The following is a 15,382-nucleotide window of genomic DNA, read 5'->3' on the forward strand; positions in this document are numbered from 1 at the left end:
GAGATGCATGCACAGACAGACAGACAGACACATACACACATGGACACACACTGACACATGTACACACACACTGACAGACACACAGACAGACAGACAGACACACACATGCACACACACTGACAGACACACAGACAGACAGACACATACTTGAGGAAGGCGGTAATGTCATTGTTGTTCAGCTCCAGATACTTCCTGTACTCCTTAGCATAGGCCTGCAGTGGGATCATGGCCTTGCGGATGGCATTGGTGATGCTAGCCCGCAGCTCCTCTACCAGTGGCTCATGGAGCCCCACTGACTCCAGCAGAGGGTCACCACTGATAAAGATGTCCTCCATTACCAGCTTTAAGGAAAAGGACAAGAGAAGGCAGAGCTGGACGAGCCCTAGAGTGGGTGGCAGAGTGGTCTAAAGACTGAGCAGGCAGCAATGTGGGGTGAGCACAGGCAAGATGGCACAGGAGTGGGGGAAGGGCTTGCAATGGTGCATCTGAGAAATTACTATGTACTAAAATGCGGAAGCTATGGTGAGGCCAACTGAGGGACCACATTCTCTCTGCCTGGTCTGACTCAGACTTGCCAAGGATCGGAGCAGATGAGGCAGCCAGGCTGCTGATGGTGCTAACTGAACGCAGGAGATACAGGAAGGGACTTGAGTTATGGAGGCTCTTGGGCCTGGAGAGTGGGCTGTGTGCAGCTCGGTGTATGTGCAGTGGTGGTGACTTGAGACCTTGGATATTTGCTGTGTGTGTAACTCTACCTGGGTCTACACTTGAGGTGGGGAAAGGGGCTTGGAGCTGAAGAAGATGAAGAGGGTGGGATGCAGGGCAGATGTGGCTGTGGCAGGATTATTCCAATAAGTCTAAGATTCAAACTGATGTCCTGATACTTAACTGTCTTGTAAACTAGGTTTATTTTTTCCAGATCTACAAGGCAGTAGTGGTGCTAGTAGTCCATTTGTGGTGAGGATTAAAGGGGATCTTTATGAATTTCAGAGCCCATGAAGTGGAAGGACAGTGGTAACCAACTACTCTGGCGTTTGTGAAAGCACTCTGTGGCTCTCAGCAGCTAGGCTTTGCTCAGCCAGTAGCACATACCTTCTCTAGTTGGGGTACAGCATGGGTGGCCAGGATACCCTTGTCAAAGAGGTTGAGCAGAGTCACCTCAAACTGCTCTAGGGGCGTGCTGTAGTGCACCCCTGAGCTGTCCAGCACCAAGTCTACGATGAACAGGGGATTCTTCCGGGGCCTGGAGGCAAATAACTAGGCTGACTGAGAATGCCTACCCCTTCTTACCAGTATTGTTATCTGAAGCTTTTTTTTTTTTTTTAAAGATTTATTTATTATGTATATAGCATGTTTTGACCGCAGGCCAAAAGAGGGCACCAGATCTCATTACAGATGGTTGGGAGCCACCATGTGGTTGCTGGGAATTGAACTCAGGACCTCTGGAAGAGCAGTTGGTGCTCTTAACCACTGAGCCATCTCTCCAGCCCTATCTCAGGCTTCTTTAACCATAACACTGCCTTCTCTTTCCCCACAGAACCCCCGATGTACTAGACCGAAAGCTTGGAGCCAGCCAGAAAGGTTCTTTGGCTCTTGCCCCAGAAATCCTGGGGCACTACAGAGGTAACACCATCCTGCCTTGGTCCTGAGGCCATTGGGCAGGTTTGCCTGGCCTAGGTGCTTGCTAGAACCCCCATGCTCTTCCTGGAAACCAGCTATCCTCAGCTTCAGGAGTTTGAGGCACATCAAAAGCCCTTCTGATAGATTCCAGTGAGGGTTCTGTTGATAGCTTCTGATTTACTAAAAATAAATCCAGCCCCCAGTACTGAACCCAGGAAGTGCTTGGTGGTCTAGACTGGACGGAACCTCTGATCTGTTCCATCCTGCTAATTGCCTCTAGTGTCCTCATGCAACCTCCTGCCTGACCCCAAGCAAAGGCCCATTTCCAGAGTACATCATGAAATTGGCAAATGACAGTATCTATTAAATGTCTTACTATGCCTGCCTCCCACTAAAGTAAGATACAGTAAAGACTGTATCTCAGAGTCCCCTAAGACCAATATCTGGTTCATGGTAAGGGCTCAGTATTATCAAAGCAACCCAAAGAATGGTGATCACCAGAAGGTAAGCCAGAGCTGGAGGGGACCCTTCTGGGTGACCTGGAGATAGCCAAACTCTCTCTGATGTCGAGAACCTGGTGTGTTGGGCGCCCTGCCATCGGGTGCCCAACCAAGTTGTTTCCTGGTGCCTCTGCCCACCTGAACCCACCTGTAGGGGCTGTTGACAAGTTCATCACCCCAGGCCATGTTGTCTGTGCAGTCAAGCACGCTGTAGCAAGCGTCGCCAATGAACTGCGAGAAGCTGCCCAGGGAGTCCTGCACCAGGAAGCGCAGCGTGTCCTGCAGCATGTACTTGATGAGTTCCATCAGCTTGCGCAACTTGGACATGAGATAGACCTCCCAGTTGGTCTCATAGAGGTTGTACCAGCCCTTGCTCATGTCTCGAAGGCTGCTTCGCATAGCCACTTTCAGTGTGCTGACCCAGCTATCCTTGAGGAACATCTGCACCTGGGGTGGACACACATGTCTACAAAAAGCCACCCCAGGGACCACCATCCACAGCTGCTATGCTCAGAGGTAATATACCAGGATTCTTGAGACTCATATGACAATGGAGGGAAATCTCCTACAACTTGTTGCCAAGCTCTGCGGATCAATACCCTCAGTGTGACATCTGGGGTCCAGGGCTGCTTGGAGGAGAGGCAGGGGACATGGGCCTCAGAAGCAGCCGTGGGAAAGAGACAGGCATACAGAAGAGGAGGAGGCAGAGAGGGAGAACACGTGAATGAAAGCAAGACAGGGCTGAGCGGAGAGGGGCTGCAACCATGCCCCTCACACCCTGGTCCTCAAGTGCCAAGTGGGATGGGGGTGATTCCTGTTCTCTCTTAAGAGAAGAAATCTGCCCTAAGGCCACCAGAGCTGGCTCAGAGGGACTGAAAGGGAGCCCGCCCTGGATCTCCCTGCTCTGAAAGATGAGCTCCACCCTTTCCCCACCCTTGTCTCACTCCAGCAGGGCCTAGAGGCCTGTACTATTGGCTGTGAGGGCCTGAGGGCCCCATCCTCCATGCTCTGATGCCCAGGTACCTGGGAGAGGGTTTGAGACTGGATCTGTTCAAATTCCTCCAGGCGGCTGTACTTGGAGAGGCTTGAATGGAACAGGGACATGGCGTTCACCTTGTTGCATTCAGCCCGCACCTTGCTCAGAGCCGTGATGACTTCTGGCCGAGTGAGCAGGGACACGAAAGTGAAATCTTCCTTTTGCTCCCGGAAGGGGTACTTGGGAATACTCACCAGCCCTGCAGAGGTGGGGACAAAAGCCAGCATTGGACCTGGGGCATTTGAGGCCAGGACTCATCCACAGAGTGCTTGATGGAGGGGACACACTGCTTCCTTCCCAGGAGCGCCAACTTTATTCCCAGAACCCTTCTTTTCCTACTCTAGGCCCACAGTGAGTCACCTGCTCTGAGATTCCCTCCAGGCTCATTAGTGGTCACTGGTCCCTTTGAATAGTGGGAGGTACCTGTAGGCTCCTCCCTATCTACTACCCATGCTACATGAAACTGGAGGCTGGTCTGGAGCCTACCCTGGATCCCCAAAGAAGGAATATTTGGCTGTAAGAATGTTTGATATCCACAGCCCAGCCTGTATCCTGGGCACATCACACACAAGAATCTGGGGCCAGGAAATGTACTCCGCATGCATGAATAGTCTCAAAGCAAGGAGAACTCTTGGGGTTTGTTCTGAGACTTGGTCTTCCACGTGTCCATGGTGCTGTAGCAATGGCAACTCTGCTCTTGTTACTAAAGGAAGAAAGGCTGATATACCTTTGAGACCTGACTATCAGGATCCTAATGTCTACTTTTGCTTTTGACCATGGCTTTCCTGGTACATATTTACCTTGTGGCTTCTGCATTACTGGGGACACACACACACACACACACACACACAGAGTTTTATTCCTTAGACAAGATTTTCCTGGGCATCTGGAAAAAGAAAGGTATAAAGGCTAGGAACAGGGTGGATCCAAGGGAGTACCAGGTTTATGAGGCCCTCCTGAGTGGTTAAACAGAAAGCGGGGCAGGGGCGGGGTGAGCTAGCCAGGTGGGCAGACAGAGTCCTATGGCTCTCACCATGACTGGGCACCTTTTCTTCCTCTTTCTGGGGAAGAGTCACGTAGGAGAACGTGTCTGGCTTAGAAGAGACAATTTGGTCAAAGTTGATCTTGTTCATGCTTCGCTCATAGTCCAGGCTCACTTCTCTGGCCAGGCTGCTCAGGTGCTCTAGGACCCTGCCACAGAGAGGGATACAGGGAGTCAGGGGATTCCCACACTCTGCTGAGTATAAATTATGAGTGCAATATGGTTTATATGTAAAAGAAACAAACTGAGGACCAGTGAGAAGGCTCACTGGTGCTTGTCACCAAGCCCAGTGGTGTGCATTTGAGTCCTAGAATCTGTGTAGTGGAAGGAGAGAACAGACTCCCCAAAGTCATCTTGTGACCTCTATATGTACTGTGGCATGTATATTCTCTCTCTCTAAACAAATGTAATTTAAAATAATTGAGCCAAACTACATGTCATAAAATATATAAATACCCTAATTGTGAGGAAGAATCAACTCAAATAATCTTTGAACACAACATTTGACTATATTCTCCCATCCTAAAGAGGAAAAAAAGGATACAGGGCCAGAAAGTCTACTAAGAAGCTGGGAGTGAGGCCTATGCCTGTACTCCCAGTATTGGAGTGGCCGCAGCAGAAGGATGTTGAATTCAGGACTGTCTCAAAACAAAGCAAAACAAAACAAATAAAATTTAAAAACTGTTTAGAGTTTTTCTTCTAACTGTCATGGACCAGCCATTTGAAGGTACTTTGGGTGTATTATTATAGGACTGGGCATATAAACCACCATGTGTTGAACAATGGGAACCAATTTTCTTCAGGTGAAGAAAGCCACAAGTATGTCAAAGTGAGAATGAGCCATGTGCTGTTAGAGTCAATTTGAAAGTATCATTGGGGCTCACTTGAAAAAAAAATGGATAGACATAGAGAAAATAAGGATGTGTATAGAGGTGCTATATATAATACTAATTATGTCTAGAAAAACATTTTCCCTCAGATGTCTTTTCTCTAAGATCCTTGCAGCAATACATCTAATGCCTAAATCCTGGGTTCTAAATTCCCCACTAAAAGCAACTGGGGCTTCTTGGAGAAAAGCCTATTTTGGGGACTGGAGAGATGGCTCAGCAGTTAAGAGCACTGTCTGCTCTTCCAGAGGACCTGGGTTCAGTTCCCAGCACCCATAAAGCCCTTCACAACCATCTGTAACTCCAGTTCTAGGGACTCTGACTCCACTTTCGGTCTCCACAGACCCTCGGAACACATGTGTTGCATACAAGCAGGCACTCATACACATAAAATAAAAACCAGATTTAAAAGTCTTTTGTAAAAGCTAGTTTCAAGGCTGGACCTGGGAAAATACAAATTAACCCTGAGACTTCCTGCTGTGCTAGGAAGTAAGAACATACTCAAAGCATGATAGGACTTAGTAAAAAGACACGAGGTTAGCCTGAAGAGGCCATGGGTCACATTTCAGGACAGAGATTAGAAAGAAGCAGTAACACGTTCTAACCCTTTCAACACAGCAAGAATTCATGAGTTCAGAAGGAGCTACAGGAAGGCAATTGGAGACACCCAGACATGGCTTGGAGTCGGAGTCCCTATGTAGACAGCAAGTCACCCGTGCCAACTTGATACAAGCTAGTGTTATTTGCAAAGAGAAACTTCAATGGAGAAAGGCCTCCATCAGAGTGCCTGATGGCAAGTTTGTAGGATGTTTTCTTGATTAATGAGTGCTGTGAGTGAGTCTAGCCCACACAGGGCTGGCGCCACCCACGGGCAAGTGGTCCTAGGTTGTATCAAAGAAAGCAGGCTGAGCAAGCCAATGAGGAGCAAGCCAGGAAGCAGCCTCTCTCCATGGACTCTGCTACAGTTCCTGCCTCCAGGTTCCTGTTCTTGAGTTCCTGCGCTTCCCTCAGTGATGGACCCAGAAGCACAAGATGAAATAAAGCCTTTCCTCTCCAAGTTGCTTTTGGTCATGGTGTTTTACTACAGTAAAGGAAGCCCCAAGGGGGTTGGGGATTTAGCTCAGTGGTAGAGCACTTGCCTAGCAAGTGCAAGGCCCTGAGTTCAGTCCTCAGCTAAAAAAATAAAAAATAATTAAAAAATTAAAAAAAAAAGAAAGAAAGAAAAGAAAAAAAGAAAATGAAAAAAGAAGCCCCAACTAAGACATCACCCACACAGAGACGAGTCAGCGGTTGCTCTGTACCCTGGCAACACTACCCCTATAGAAAGGTCCGGGAGGCTGCAGCACCCAACTCACTGCGGCCCCTTGCGCATGCGTGGCGTGCTCAGAGCCCACTGTTTTATCTTGTTCAGGCTTTGCTCATTGATGACCCGCTGGCCCTCGGTGGGCATGCAGTCCACGTACAGGTTGTACAGTAACAGCGCCTCTGTGTTCTTGCGCAGAGCGTTGGCCTCGACCACCCGCTGTGCGAACACTCGAGGATCTTCGGCACAGAAGAGCAGCTGGATCCGCGGCACCCAGTACTGGGAGACCAGAAGGGGTGGCCTTCCTAAGGATCAGGTGGGAAGGCGAAAGGGACATATAGTCAGGTTCCCTGGGCTGGAGTAGTGGCTTCTGGTCAGCTCTGCCTCAGCTGGTGACTCTGAGCAAGTTGTCATTGTTATCATGGGGTGTGGTGCCCCTCACAGTCAAATATGTGAAATGAGCCAAGGACATTTCCTGCTCTGCCCATTTCATAAGGCATTATGGATGCATGTGAAAATACTTGGTAAACTGTAAAGAGCCTTGCTCTGGCAGGAGTTAACACAGGAGGGGCTATTCAGGTGTCCCTTCCTTCCTCCACACTCCAGAGCAAACATGACTAACAGGCCTTGGTGTCCTTTACAACACCGTGCTGAAAGCCGCTGCGGGGCCAGCTGCTCACAGCCAACAGGCCAATGAGCGGCAACTTGACTTCTCCAGGTCCTCTGCTTCAAACTGAGCAGGGGCCAGGCCCTGGTTAACAGACCCAGTGCAGTAGAATTCCGAACTGAGCTGGTGGGATTGGGCTCTAGTCACAGGCTGGGCCAAGCTTGAGTGGGCGCTCACCTGGGGAAGGCACAGAGCCTGTACCTTTGGGGGTGACTCCTCCATTCACGATGGGCATCCCCATCTCATCGCGCACCAAGCCTCTCTTGTCAGTTTTCTGCACCAAGTACAGTTTCTTTTCTTCATCATAGTCGAGGACGCCGACATCACACCATCTGTAGTCCAGGTTCTGACTCTTGGGGTCCTCTAAAACAGAGCAGGGGCACCCTACCATACTCTCTGCCATAGAAGTGGAGAGAGGTTTCTGAGTGTGGCAGCCGACGTTGGGAATGGAGCTCAGAGGTGACTAGACTGGCGTCTCTTTCCCCAGGACACCCCTTCTGGCTCCAGCTGAGTAGCAGTCCCATGTCTTCTCAGATGAGCTGACCCTTGAGAAAGCCTCAGTCCCAAGAGGACCCAGAAAGACCAGGCCTCAGGGCACAACTCCCACCAGAGCAGAGGGAGACACAGGCCAGTGGGGAACGGTGAAAGGTGCCGCCAAACAAAAACTCTTCACGCTGGGTGCAGAGCCTGGTGGCACGTGTCTGTGGTCCTAGCTACTTTGCCACATGGAGGCAGTGGGATGGCACAAGTTCAATGTCAGACTGGGCTACAAAGTGAGCCCGGGACAGTCTGGCAACTTGGTCACATCCTGTCTCAACATGAAAAGTTTTTAAAAGGGGGTTGGGAGCTAGAGAGGCAGCTTAGTAGTCAAGAGCACTGGCTGTTCCTCTAGAGGACTGGGGTTTGATTCCCAGCACCCACAAGACAGCTCTCAACTGTCTGGAACTCTGATTTCTGAGGATCTGACACCCTCTTCTGGCCTCTAAGGGCACCAGGCACACACACACATGGTGCACAGACATACATGCAGGCAACATATCCATAAACAAAACAAAACAAAGACCAGAAATACAAAGAACACTGATGATCACAAGTGGCCAACATGGGTGAAGCTAGATGACTCTCTTTATGTGACCAAGGAACCTCTGGATATAAGGCTACTGACCTCTGTGTGACAGGACAGGACAGGGCAGGGCAGGGTCAGGAACGACCGATCCACTCATACACTGTGTATCTATCTGTCTATCCTTGTGACTTACTCTGCCTCAGGCCCTTTCCCTAAAGGCAGGAGTCACTTTTGTCCCACCTTAAGCACAGCTGAAGACTTGGGTTCAGGACAGAGATTGGTGCAGAGCTGATATTAAATATGTTATTGAAGAAGTAAGATGCATACACAGTGCCCAGCAAGGAACTTGTCCACACGGAGTAGCTTAAAGCAACTTGGTGAGTTCTCCAGCTTGGGTTAAGGCAGGAAGGGCTGGAATTCTGGCAAGAGGCACCTGCCTCTGACATCAGATAGTCATGGAGGCCATGGCCGTGTGCCCTCCCTCTCTAGTTCTACTTTGCTTTTCTCTTCCTGGGATGTTTCCTTTTTGAAAACATCAACTTCACCTTGGCTCAACTTATAGGAAAATATGTTCCAAGAGACTACCGGCCAAAAGTAAGAGGTCCCTGGCAGATGCTCCCTGTTGTTCAAGGCCAGGGCCCCAGTGAATGGAGGAGGCCAGGATTCAGGGCATTTAAGGTTAACACAGCCCCATTCCTTATGGTTTAATTGAACTCCAGGAACTGGAGAACTGGAATCAATTTAGTTAAACATTTCTGTAGTTTAAGCCCAAAGTGAAGGAAACACTCTGGGCTTCTTGTCTGCTTCAGAGAAACGGATTCCAGTATTGATGTATTTTCAAAATGAAGCATATCTGTAGCCTCTCTGAGAACTGTCATGGACCTCCCAGAGGATACACAACTTTTAACCCCATCCTTGCTCATATAGTCCTGCTGGGTGACTGGGACTGCTCACTCCACACACTGCCATCCACCCCAGAACAGGGAACAGCTTTCAGCTCGTCCACTACCAACCTCCAAACCATACTTAGGAATCTTCCTGGGAAGGCTGCACAGGACCCAGTTATGCAGGCCAGAGTGGTATCTATATTCACTCTGTCACTGTTCCTAACAGCAGGCAATTGAAGAGAACCTCCGTGGCCATCGGGGCAGATCAGAGGCCAGTGGAGGAGACATAAGCACTTTGTAAACAGATGTAGGCAATCTAGGTGGCATCCCATGGGTATATGTGTGACACTGGTTGTAAATGTGCGACTGTGGAATAGATACATGAGTGTGTGCTGTGGGGATGTGTTTAAATACAACAACATGCCAGGAAGGGGGATGGTGTGTGATACAGTGAATGTGATTGTGGATGTATGTGACAAACTGTGTGTGTGCTCCTGTGAGCAATTCTGTGACAGTGTACTGTCCACAAAAGAGAAAGAGCCGACGCTGGGTGGTGGTGGCACACACCAATAATCCCAGCACTTGGGAGGCAGAGAGAGGTGGATCTATGAGTTCAAGGCCAGCCTGGTCTACAGAGTGAGTTCCAGGGCAGCCAGGGCTATACAGAGAAACCCTGTCTTGAAAACCATTAGAGAGAGAGAGAGAGAGAGAGAGAGAGAGAGAGAGAGAGAGAGAGAGAGAGAGAGAGAGAGAGAAGGAGCTGAGGTTGCTGAGTGAAGAAACAATAGTGATTTCAGGGTGGATGGGTGGAAGGTCTGTAATTGTGCCTTTAAACATTTCCAATGAGCACTTATATTTTTACTTTACTGCCAATAAATATTTTTTTGTGTGCTCTTATGTGTGTGTGTGTGTGTGTGTGTGTCTGTGTGTGTGTGTGTGTGTGTGTGTCTGTGTGTGCAGGAAAGCATACCTATGCACAAACTCATGGATGCCAAAGAGGGACAGAAGAGTCTTCCTTTATTGCTTTCTGCCTGTTCCCCTGATACCAGGTATCTCACTGAACCCAGAACTCACCATTTCTTGGTTAGGCTGGCAGCTAGCAAGTCCCTGAGATCTCCCTGTCTCTGTCCACATCCCTAGCACTGTGGTTATAGGTATGCCCACCACACTTTGCTTTGTACATGGATGCTGGGGATCTGAACTCAGGTCCTCATGCTTGAGCAGCAAGGGCTCTTCCACACTGAGCCATCTCCCTAACCTCTCAAAGTTTGTTTGTTGAGCACAGCCCCAGTGCCATCCTTGATTTTTGTGGCCCTGCCTCTGTGCGACCAGATTCTTGGACTGCATCATAGCCGGGGGGACTTCAACAGATACTTTAGCTCTCCTGGCTACCAGGTCCTGGGGGGAGACTAAGGGTCTTGGCCAGGGGTTGCTGGGACAAGACAGTTTTCCCAACCCCAGAGTGGTCCTGCTCACCGTGGCCCAGAATGTCGTCGGTGGGAAGAAGGGCTTTTCCAGGGACAGGCTTCCTGTTTTGAGACCCTGGCTCCAAGCCCATGTTGAGCCACTCGGTAGGAGTCCGGCAATCAAACTCTTCATTATCAAACACCTTGGAGAAAGCAGGCAATTGTCCAACTGGAACTGAGCATGCTGAAGGCCTCTGCAGCCTCCTTAGCTATAGGCTGTACTAGGCTGATCTGTAAGATCCCTGCTGCTTCCATTGACCCACAGTGTTTGAATGAGGGGGGTGCCCTGGATCTATGTCTAGCTAAGGCAGCCAAGGCTCAGTCTGAGGGGTCCAGGGTCTCAGAGAAAGATGTGGACTCTCTTGACTACTGTGGGAAAACACCAAGCTCAGGCCCAAGAGGACAGGTAACTCGGAGATTTCCTGAGACATCCATGCTGATCAGAACAACAGAGACTTGGGGCTATCAGTGGGCAACCTTAGTAGAGTGACACTCATCTGGATTCAGCTCTGCTTCCCATGGGGGCCACAGTAGAAGGGAGGAGAGGACAGCAAGAGCTGGGGTCTGGCTATGCTTCCTCTTTCTCCTCCCCAGATTCAGTTTCCCTGGAGAAAGAGGTACCAGATCCCTCCTCTCTCATCCCTCCTCTCCTCATTTCATAAGCTCCCATCATCAGGGGGTCTCTAGTCAGGGGGTCAGGACTCTCCTCCACGTTTCAACCTGGCTGTTTACGGATGGCTGTGGCCAGGGTTGGAGTACGGAGCAGGCACACTGGGCTGTCTAGGATTCCAGGGAAGAAGTAGGGAATTGATGACTTACTGGTTTGGGGATCACTCCTGCTTCCACACAGCATCTACAAACACCTAGGGTGAGTTCTGATCATTCCACTGTGTAACAGTTGAATGCCTCTGCCTGGAGTGGGGGTCCCCTCTTGTTGTGTGACTCTTCCAGCTTCACCTGGGGTTCAGAACCACCATCTATCAGCAATCATGGCAGTATGACTCACCTTCAATGGGAGATATATAGGGAAGAGTGGGTCATGGCCCTGTTCGATAGTTTGTGGGTGCTGCAGGTCTGGGTGTCTGGGCATGAGCTTGTTGGAGTCGATGCCCTCACTGGCCAACAGTTGCTCAATGTCCAGGCGCAGGTACTGTTGTTTCCTCCTAAGCAGAGTCAAGGGATGACAGCTTATGAAGTCACTTCAGGGATGTCAGTAAAGACTCAGGGCCCCAACTGCCTCCTCTTCTTCCTTAACTTTATTAATTTAATGTATTTCATTTGTATTTACTTTATGGACTTCCTCATTCATTTATTCTCTCTCTCTCTCTCTCTCTCTCTCTCTCTCTCTCTCTCTCTCTCTCTCTCTGTCTGTGTGTGTGTGTGTGTGTGTACCAACTGCCTCTTCTATCCTGCCCTGGCAGCCCCACTTCATTGACTTAATGGCTGCCCTCCCACATTCTACAGCAAGGAAAGCCATTGGTTCCTATTAAAAGAAAAGTTGCTCGCACATTTACACATGCTCTGCTGTGGGGCTTATCACCTCGTGGTTTCCAGTCCCCCAACCCTCGAGCCCAGCAGATGCTGCCTCCCTGGGACAGGCTTCCCTCTTCAGCCCTCCAGGCATACCTCTCAATCTCAGTCTTACGAGGGCACTGGCTGGGCAGTACATAGAATGGGACCTGCACCTTGGGCTCATAGGCCTGTACCGGGAAGTCAGTCTGAGTGAGCAGCCGCGTGGTAGCACCAATGCACTGCTGATCCACGCGCTCCTGAAAGTCCTCAGGAATCTTGAATGATTCAACTATGGGTAGAGGAAACATCAGCAGCTGAGGGTTCAGGCTAGGGCCAACAGCTCTATTCTGAGCCATCCCATAAGACACATCCTAAGATAGGAACCAGGTAGACATGTCCTGGGATATGGGATGCTTAGGTTTGCCTGTGGCTTAGCAGAGTCAGGGAGAAATGAGAAACCATGGGCTGTTATGGCAATCCAAGGCCAGCATTGCCCATTCCCTCTCAAGCTACCAATTATTTTAATACTGGGGACCAATGCTTAAGCTGCAAGATGAGTGAAGGTCACAGCTGGACAGGAAGATAAAGTGGGATCCTTTCCTGCTACTCAATCTCAGACACCCACGGTGTGTTACATGTTAGAGTCCCACATGTTCTTTGGGCTTGTTTCCAGGAGTGAGGCATTCTGGATACTGTAGGAGTGCCCTCCATGGGACCCTTATGACATCAGATGGTTGCTGCCCCTATTTAGACAATGGCAGACAGAGGCATCCATTCTAATTCTGGGAGAGGGAGACAGTGGGAAGAGAGTTGTAGGTAGGCTGACCTACCATCTCAGCTGGCCAGGACAGGGGTATCCTGAGACATAAGATGCTCAGGGAAATGTACCAGATGAACCAATACCATACAGGTAAAGAAAGGGGGTATGGGACTATGCTGTAGAATGGGCTACTACTCTCCCCTATGTTCTATATGATCCTGATGATCCCATCCTGAGACCTCACCTCCTCTCTGGAGTGAAAAAGCAGTTATATGAATGAGCTAATTTTAGGGGTATCCTTTGGAATCCCACAGAAGCCTGGGCTAGTATCTGAGATTTTGTAGAGGCCTCAGGTAGCTGAATAGACTTCTGTCAGTGTCTGCCAAGGCCTCTGCCTGGCACCCTCCTGGGCCTGTTGGGATGTTCCTCCTTCTGAGGGTAGGCTGCTGAGCCACTGGCCTTCCCCATGGCCTACCCTTGTCATGGATGGTAGGAGCATCATTCACACCCCCCATAGGCTGAGCCCTATGGTTCATTGCCATTTCTTCAACCCTAGCTGCTTTGTGAGCCTGTTGAGAACAAGCTAGACACTTGCACAAGCACACATATGATCATGGTTGTGATGTTTTCTGGGCCATTTTAAGGGGTTCACAGACTTGGGCTCTGACAGAACTATTTTGAACAGTGTTAGGAAGGAGCAAGGCCTTTCTTGGGGTAGACCTGGGACTGTGGGGTATCTGGGTTTGATGGAAGGGGTACACTGTCTGTTGGAGGAGGAAAACAGTGAGGCCAAACTCCTTCTTGTATCTTCTCTCTGCCTCAGGCATGTTCGAGACTTACCTACAGACAGTCTCTCAGGCATTTACCTATGCCAGGCTCTGTTTCAGATATAGCTCAAACATGACCTTGGCTTCCCTACAGCCCATATTCTGGGGATGAAGAAAACTCACATCCTACTGAGCCTAACTCAGTAGAGAGACTTGTGGTCCTCGGGAGCCCAAGGCCAGCATCAAGCCATTACTCAGCTCTGCTGAGAGTCAGGACAAAGTACTCCTGTGAACTGGGCCTTTGCAAAGCTCATAATTCACTAATATCATTTCACCCTTGAGGAAACTAAGGCTTTCTGCCAGGAAGAGGCCATTTCCCTGAGGCCTGAGGTAGTCTGAATGTCCATTAGCACTCTGTGCCCAATCCTCCTGGCACTGACCTTTTGGGGTGAACTTGTCGAGGTCAGCTTTACGAATCAAATTCTGGGACATGTAGGGGCCACAGCACACATTCTGAAACAAAACCCAAAACCTTGAGTGTATACAAACATTCCACAGTCAGGACTCAGGGGTGACTCCAAGGCTGGATGTTTCCCAACTTTCCACCAGAGAGCACCCCAGGAGTATAGGGGTGAGCTTATACACATTACTCAAAGGCCATGGTAGACGAGAGACTGAGGCCACCTGGGACACCTTGGCTGCTTTATTTGAGTCCAACATAGTTTTTTTTTTTCCTTCTAGAGAACACTCCAGTTATGTCCAAGGACCAAGTTATGAGGTAGAAACTGTAAAGTTGTCTCTAGGTGTATTTCCTTTCCCAGGGGCCACTCTGGCACTACTGGTGAGCCGGGTACCAGTGGGTCTCCTCTGTTTCTCCAGTCTTTCCCCTGCCTAAAATCTTACTAAGGCTTCCTAACTAAGATCTCAGCAGAATTTTGTCTCATCCACACACCCCTTCTTAACCAGAATTGGCACTGGGGGACTTCTGAAGGCCATCACATCAGAGATGTGAATGTCTTATCTTTGCTATGTCTCCAATGCTCAGCCTTGGTTCTGGAACATAGGAAGGGCTTAGCAATGAACTGCAAAAGAATGGACTGATGAATGAGATAGGTAGGTGGGTAGGCAGATGGATGGATGGATAGACAGATGGATAGATACAGTCAAGTAGCTAAGTGAACCAATGAATTGACATTGAGCAGGACAAAAAGATGGGCAAATGGAACCCACATGGAAGGATCGAGGCTGGCAAGGGACAGCTGTCATACTCACCCCAAGGTAGTCTAAGGTCCCAGGGCTGAGGATGTCAGAGTAGAACCCACGCTGCTTCATTAGGGGGTACTTCTTCTCAGCACCTGTCAGAGGTGACTTCCGGGGCTGCCCTAAGTCTGAAAGGGCTAAAGGTGGAGGCTTGGGCTCAGGAGATGAAGGCTTTTTTTGTATATGAGAAGTGGATTCTTTGAGTATCTTCTCCAGGTCACTGTCTTCACTTGCAGAAACCGGCACTGGGCAGCAATATGAGCCTTGAGAGCTCTTTCCTGATCCTCTCCTACTACGATCTTCCATGTTGCTCTTCAGAGAGTTGCCCCAGCCAGACCTCCTATGAAAACATACAGCATCACTCACACTTTGACAACTTCTGTGTAGAGAGCCGCGTGTAGCCGCACCCTAAAGATGGCTCTGGCTTCTACCCTCTGCCTTCCCGATGGCAAACACTCTTTATGGTAAACAGCTCCTTATTTGGCTGTGGCTGGATTCGTGTGTTGCTGGCATATGCGTGAACCTGTGGACAGTGCCCATGTGGCTGCTTGGGGTTGGCAGCCCAGCCCTACTTAGGTGCTGGGAGAGGCTTGCCCCAGCGAGAGAGAC

General features: G+C 49.7%; 1 protein-coding gene across 1 annotated transcript in view; it reads right to left on the bottom strand.

Annotated features, from left to right (window-relative positions):
• Window positions 1-15,079, bottom strand: part of Dnah1 (dynein axonemal heavy chain 1) — a 60,448-nt gene extending 45,369 nt beyond the window's left edge. The window contains exons 1-12 of the mRNA XM_036198604.1: window positions 14,786-15,079; window positions 13,954-14,026; window positions 12,101-12,275; window positions 11,481-11,637; window positions 10,485-10,617; window positions 7,257-7,418; window positions 6,441-6,693; window positions 4,190-4,347; window positions 3,144-3,355; window positions 2,269-2,567; window positions 1,093-1,243; window positions 148-341 (exon numbers count right to left, since the gene is read on the bottom strand). Coding sequence (XP_036054497.1) covers window positions 148-341; window positions 1,093-1,243; window positions 2,269-2,567; window positions 3,144-3,355; window positions 4,190-4,347; window positions 6,441-6,693; window positions 7,257-7,418; window positions 10,485-10,617; window positions 11,481-11,637; window positions 12,101-12,275; window positions 13,954-14,026; window positions 14,786-15,079 — 2,261 coding nt within the window. The remainder of the gene's footprint in view (window positions 1-147; window positions 342-1,092; window positions 1,244-2,268; window positions 2,568-3,143; window positions 3,356-4,189; window positions 4,348-6,440; window positions 6,694-7,256; window positions 7,419-10,484; window positions 10,618-11,480; window positions 11,638-12,100; window positions 12,276-13,953; window positions 14,027-14,785) is intronic.
• Window positions 15,080-15,382: the final 303 nt, after the last annotated feature.

This window comes from Onychomys torridus, chromosome 9, assembly GCF_903995425.1.
Source record: "Onychomys torridus chromosome 9, mOncTor1.1, whole genome shotgun sequence".
NCBI lineage: Eukaryota > Metazoa > Chordata > Mammalia > Rodentia > Cricetidae > Onychomys > Onychomys torridus.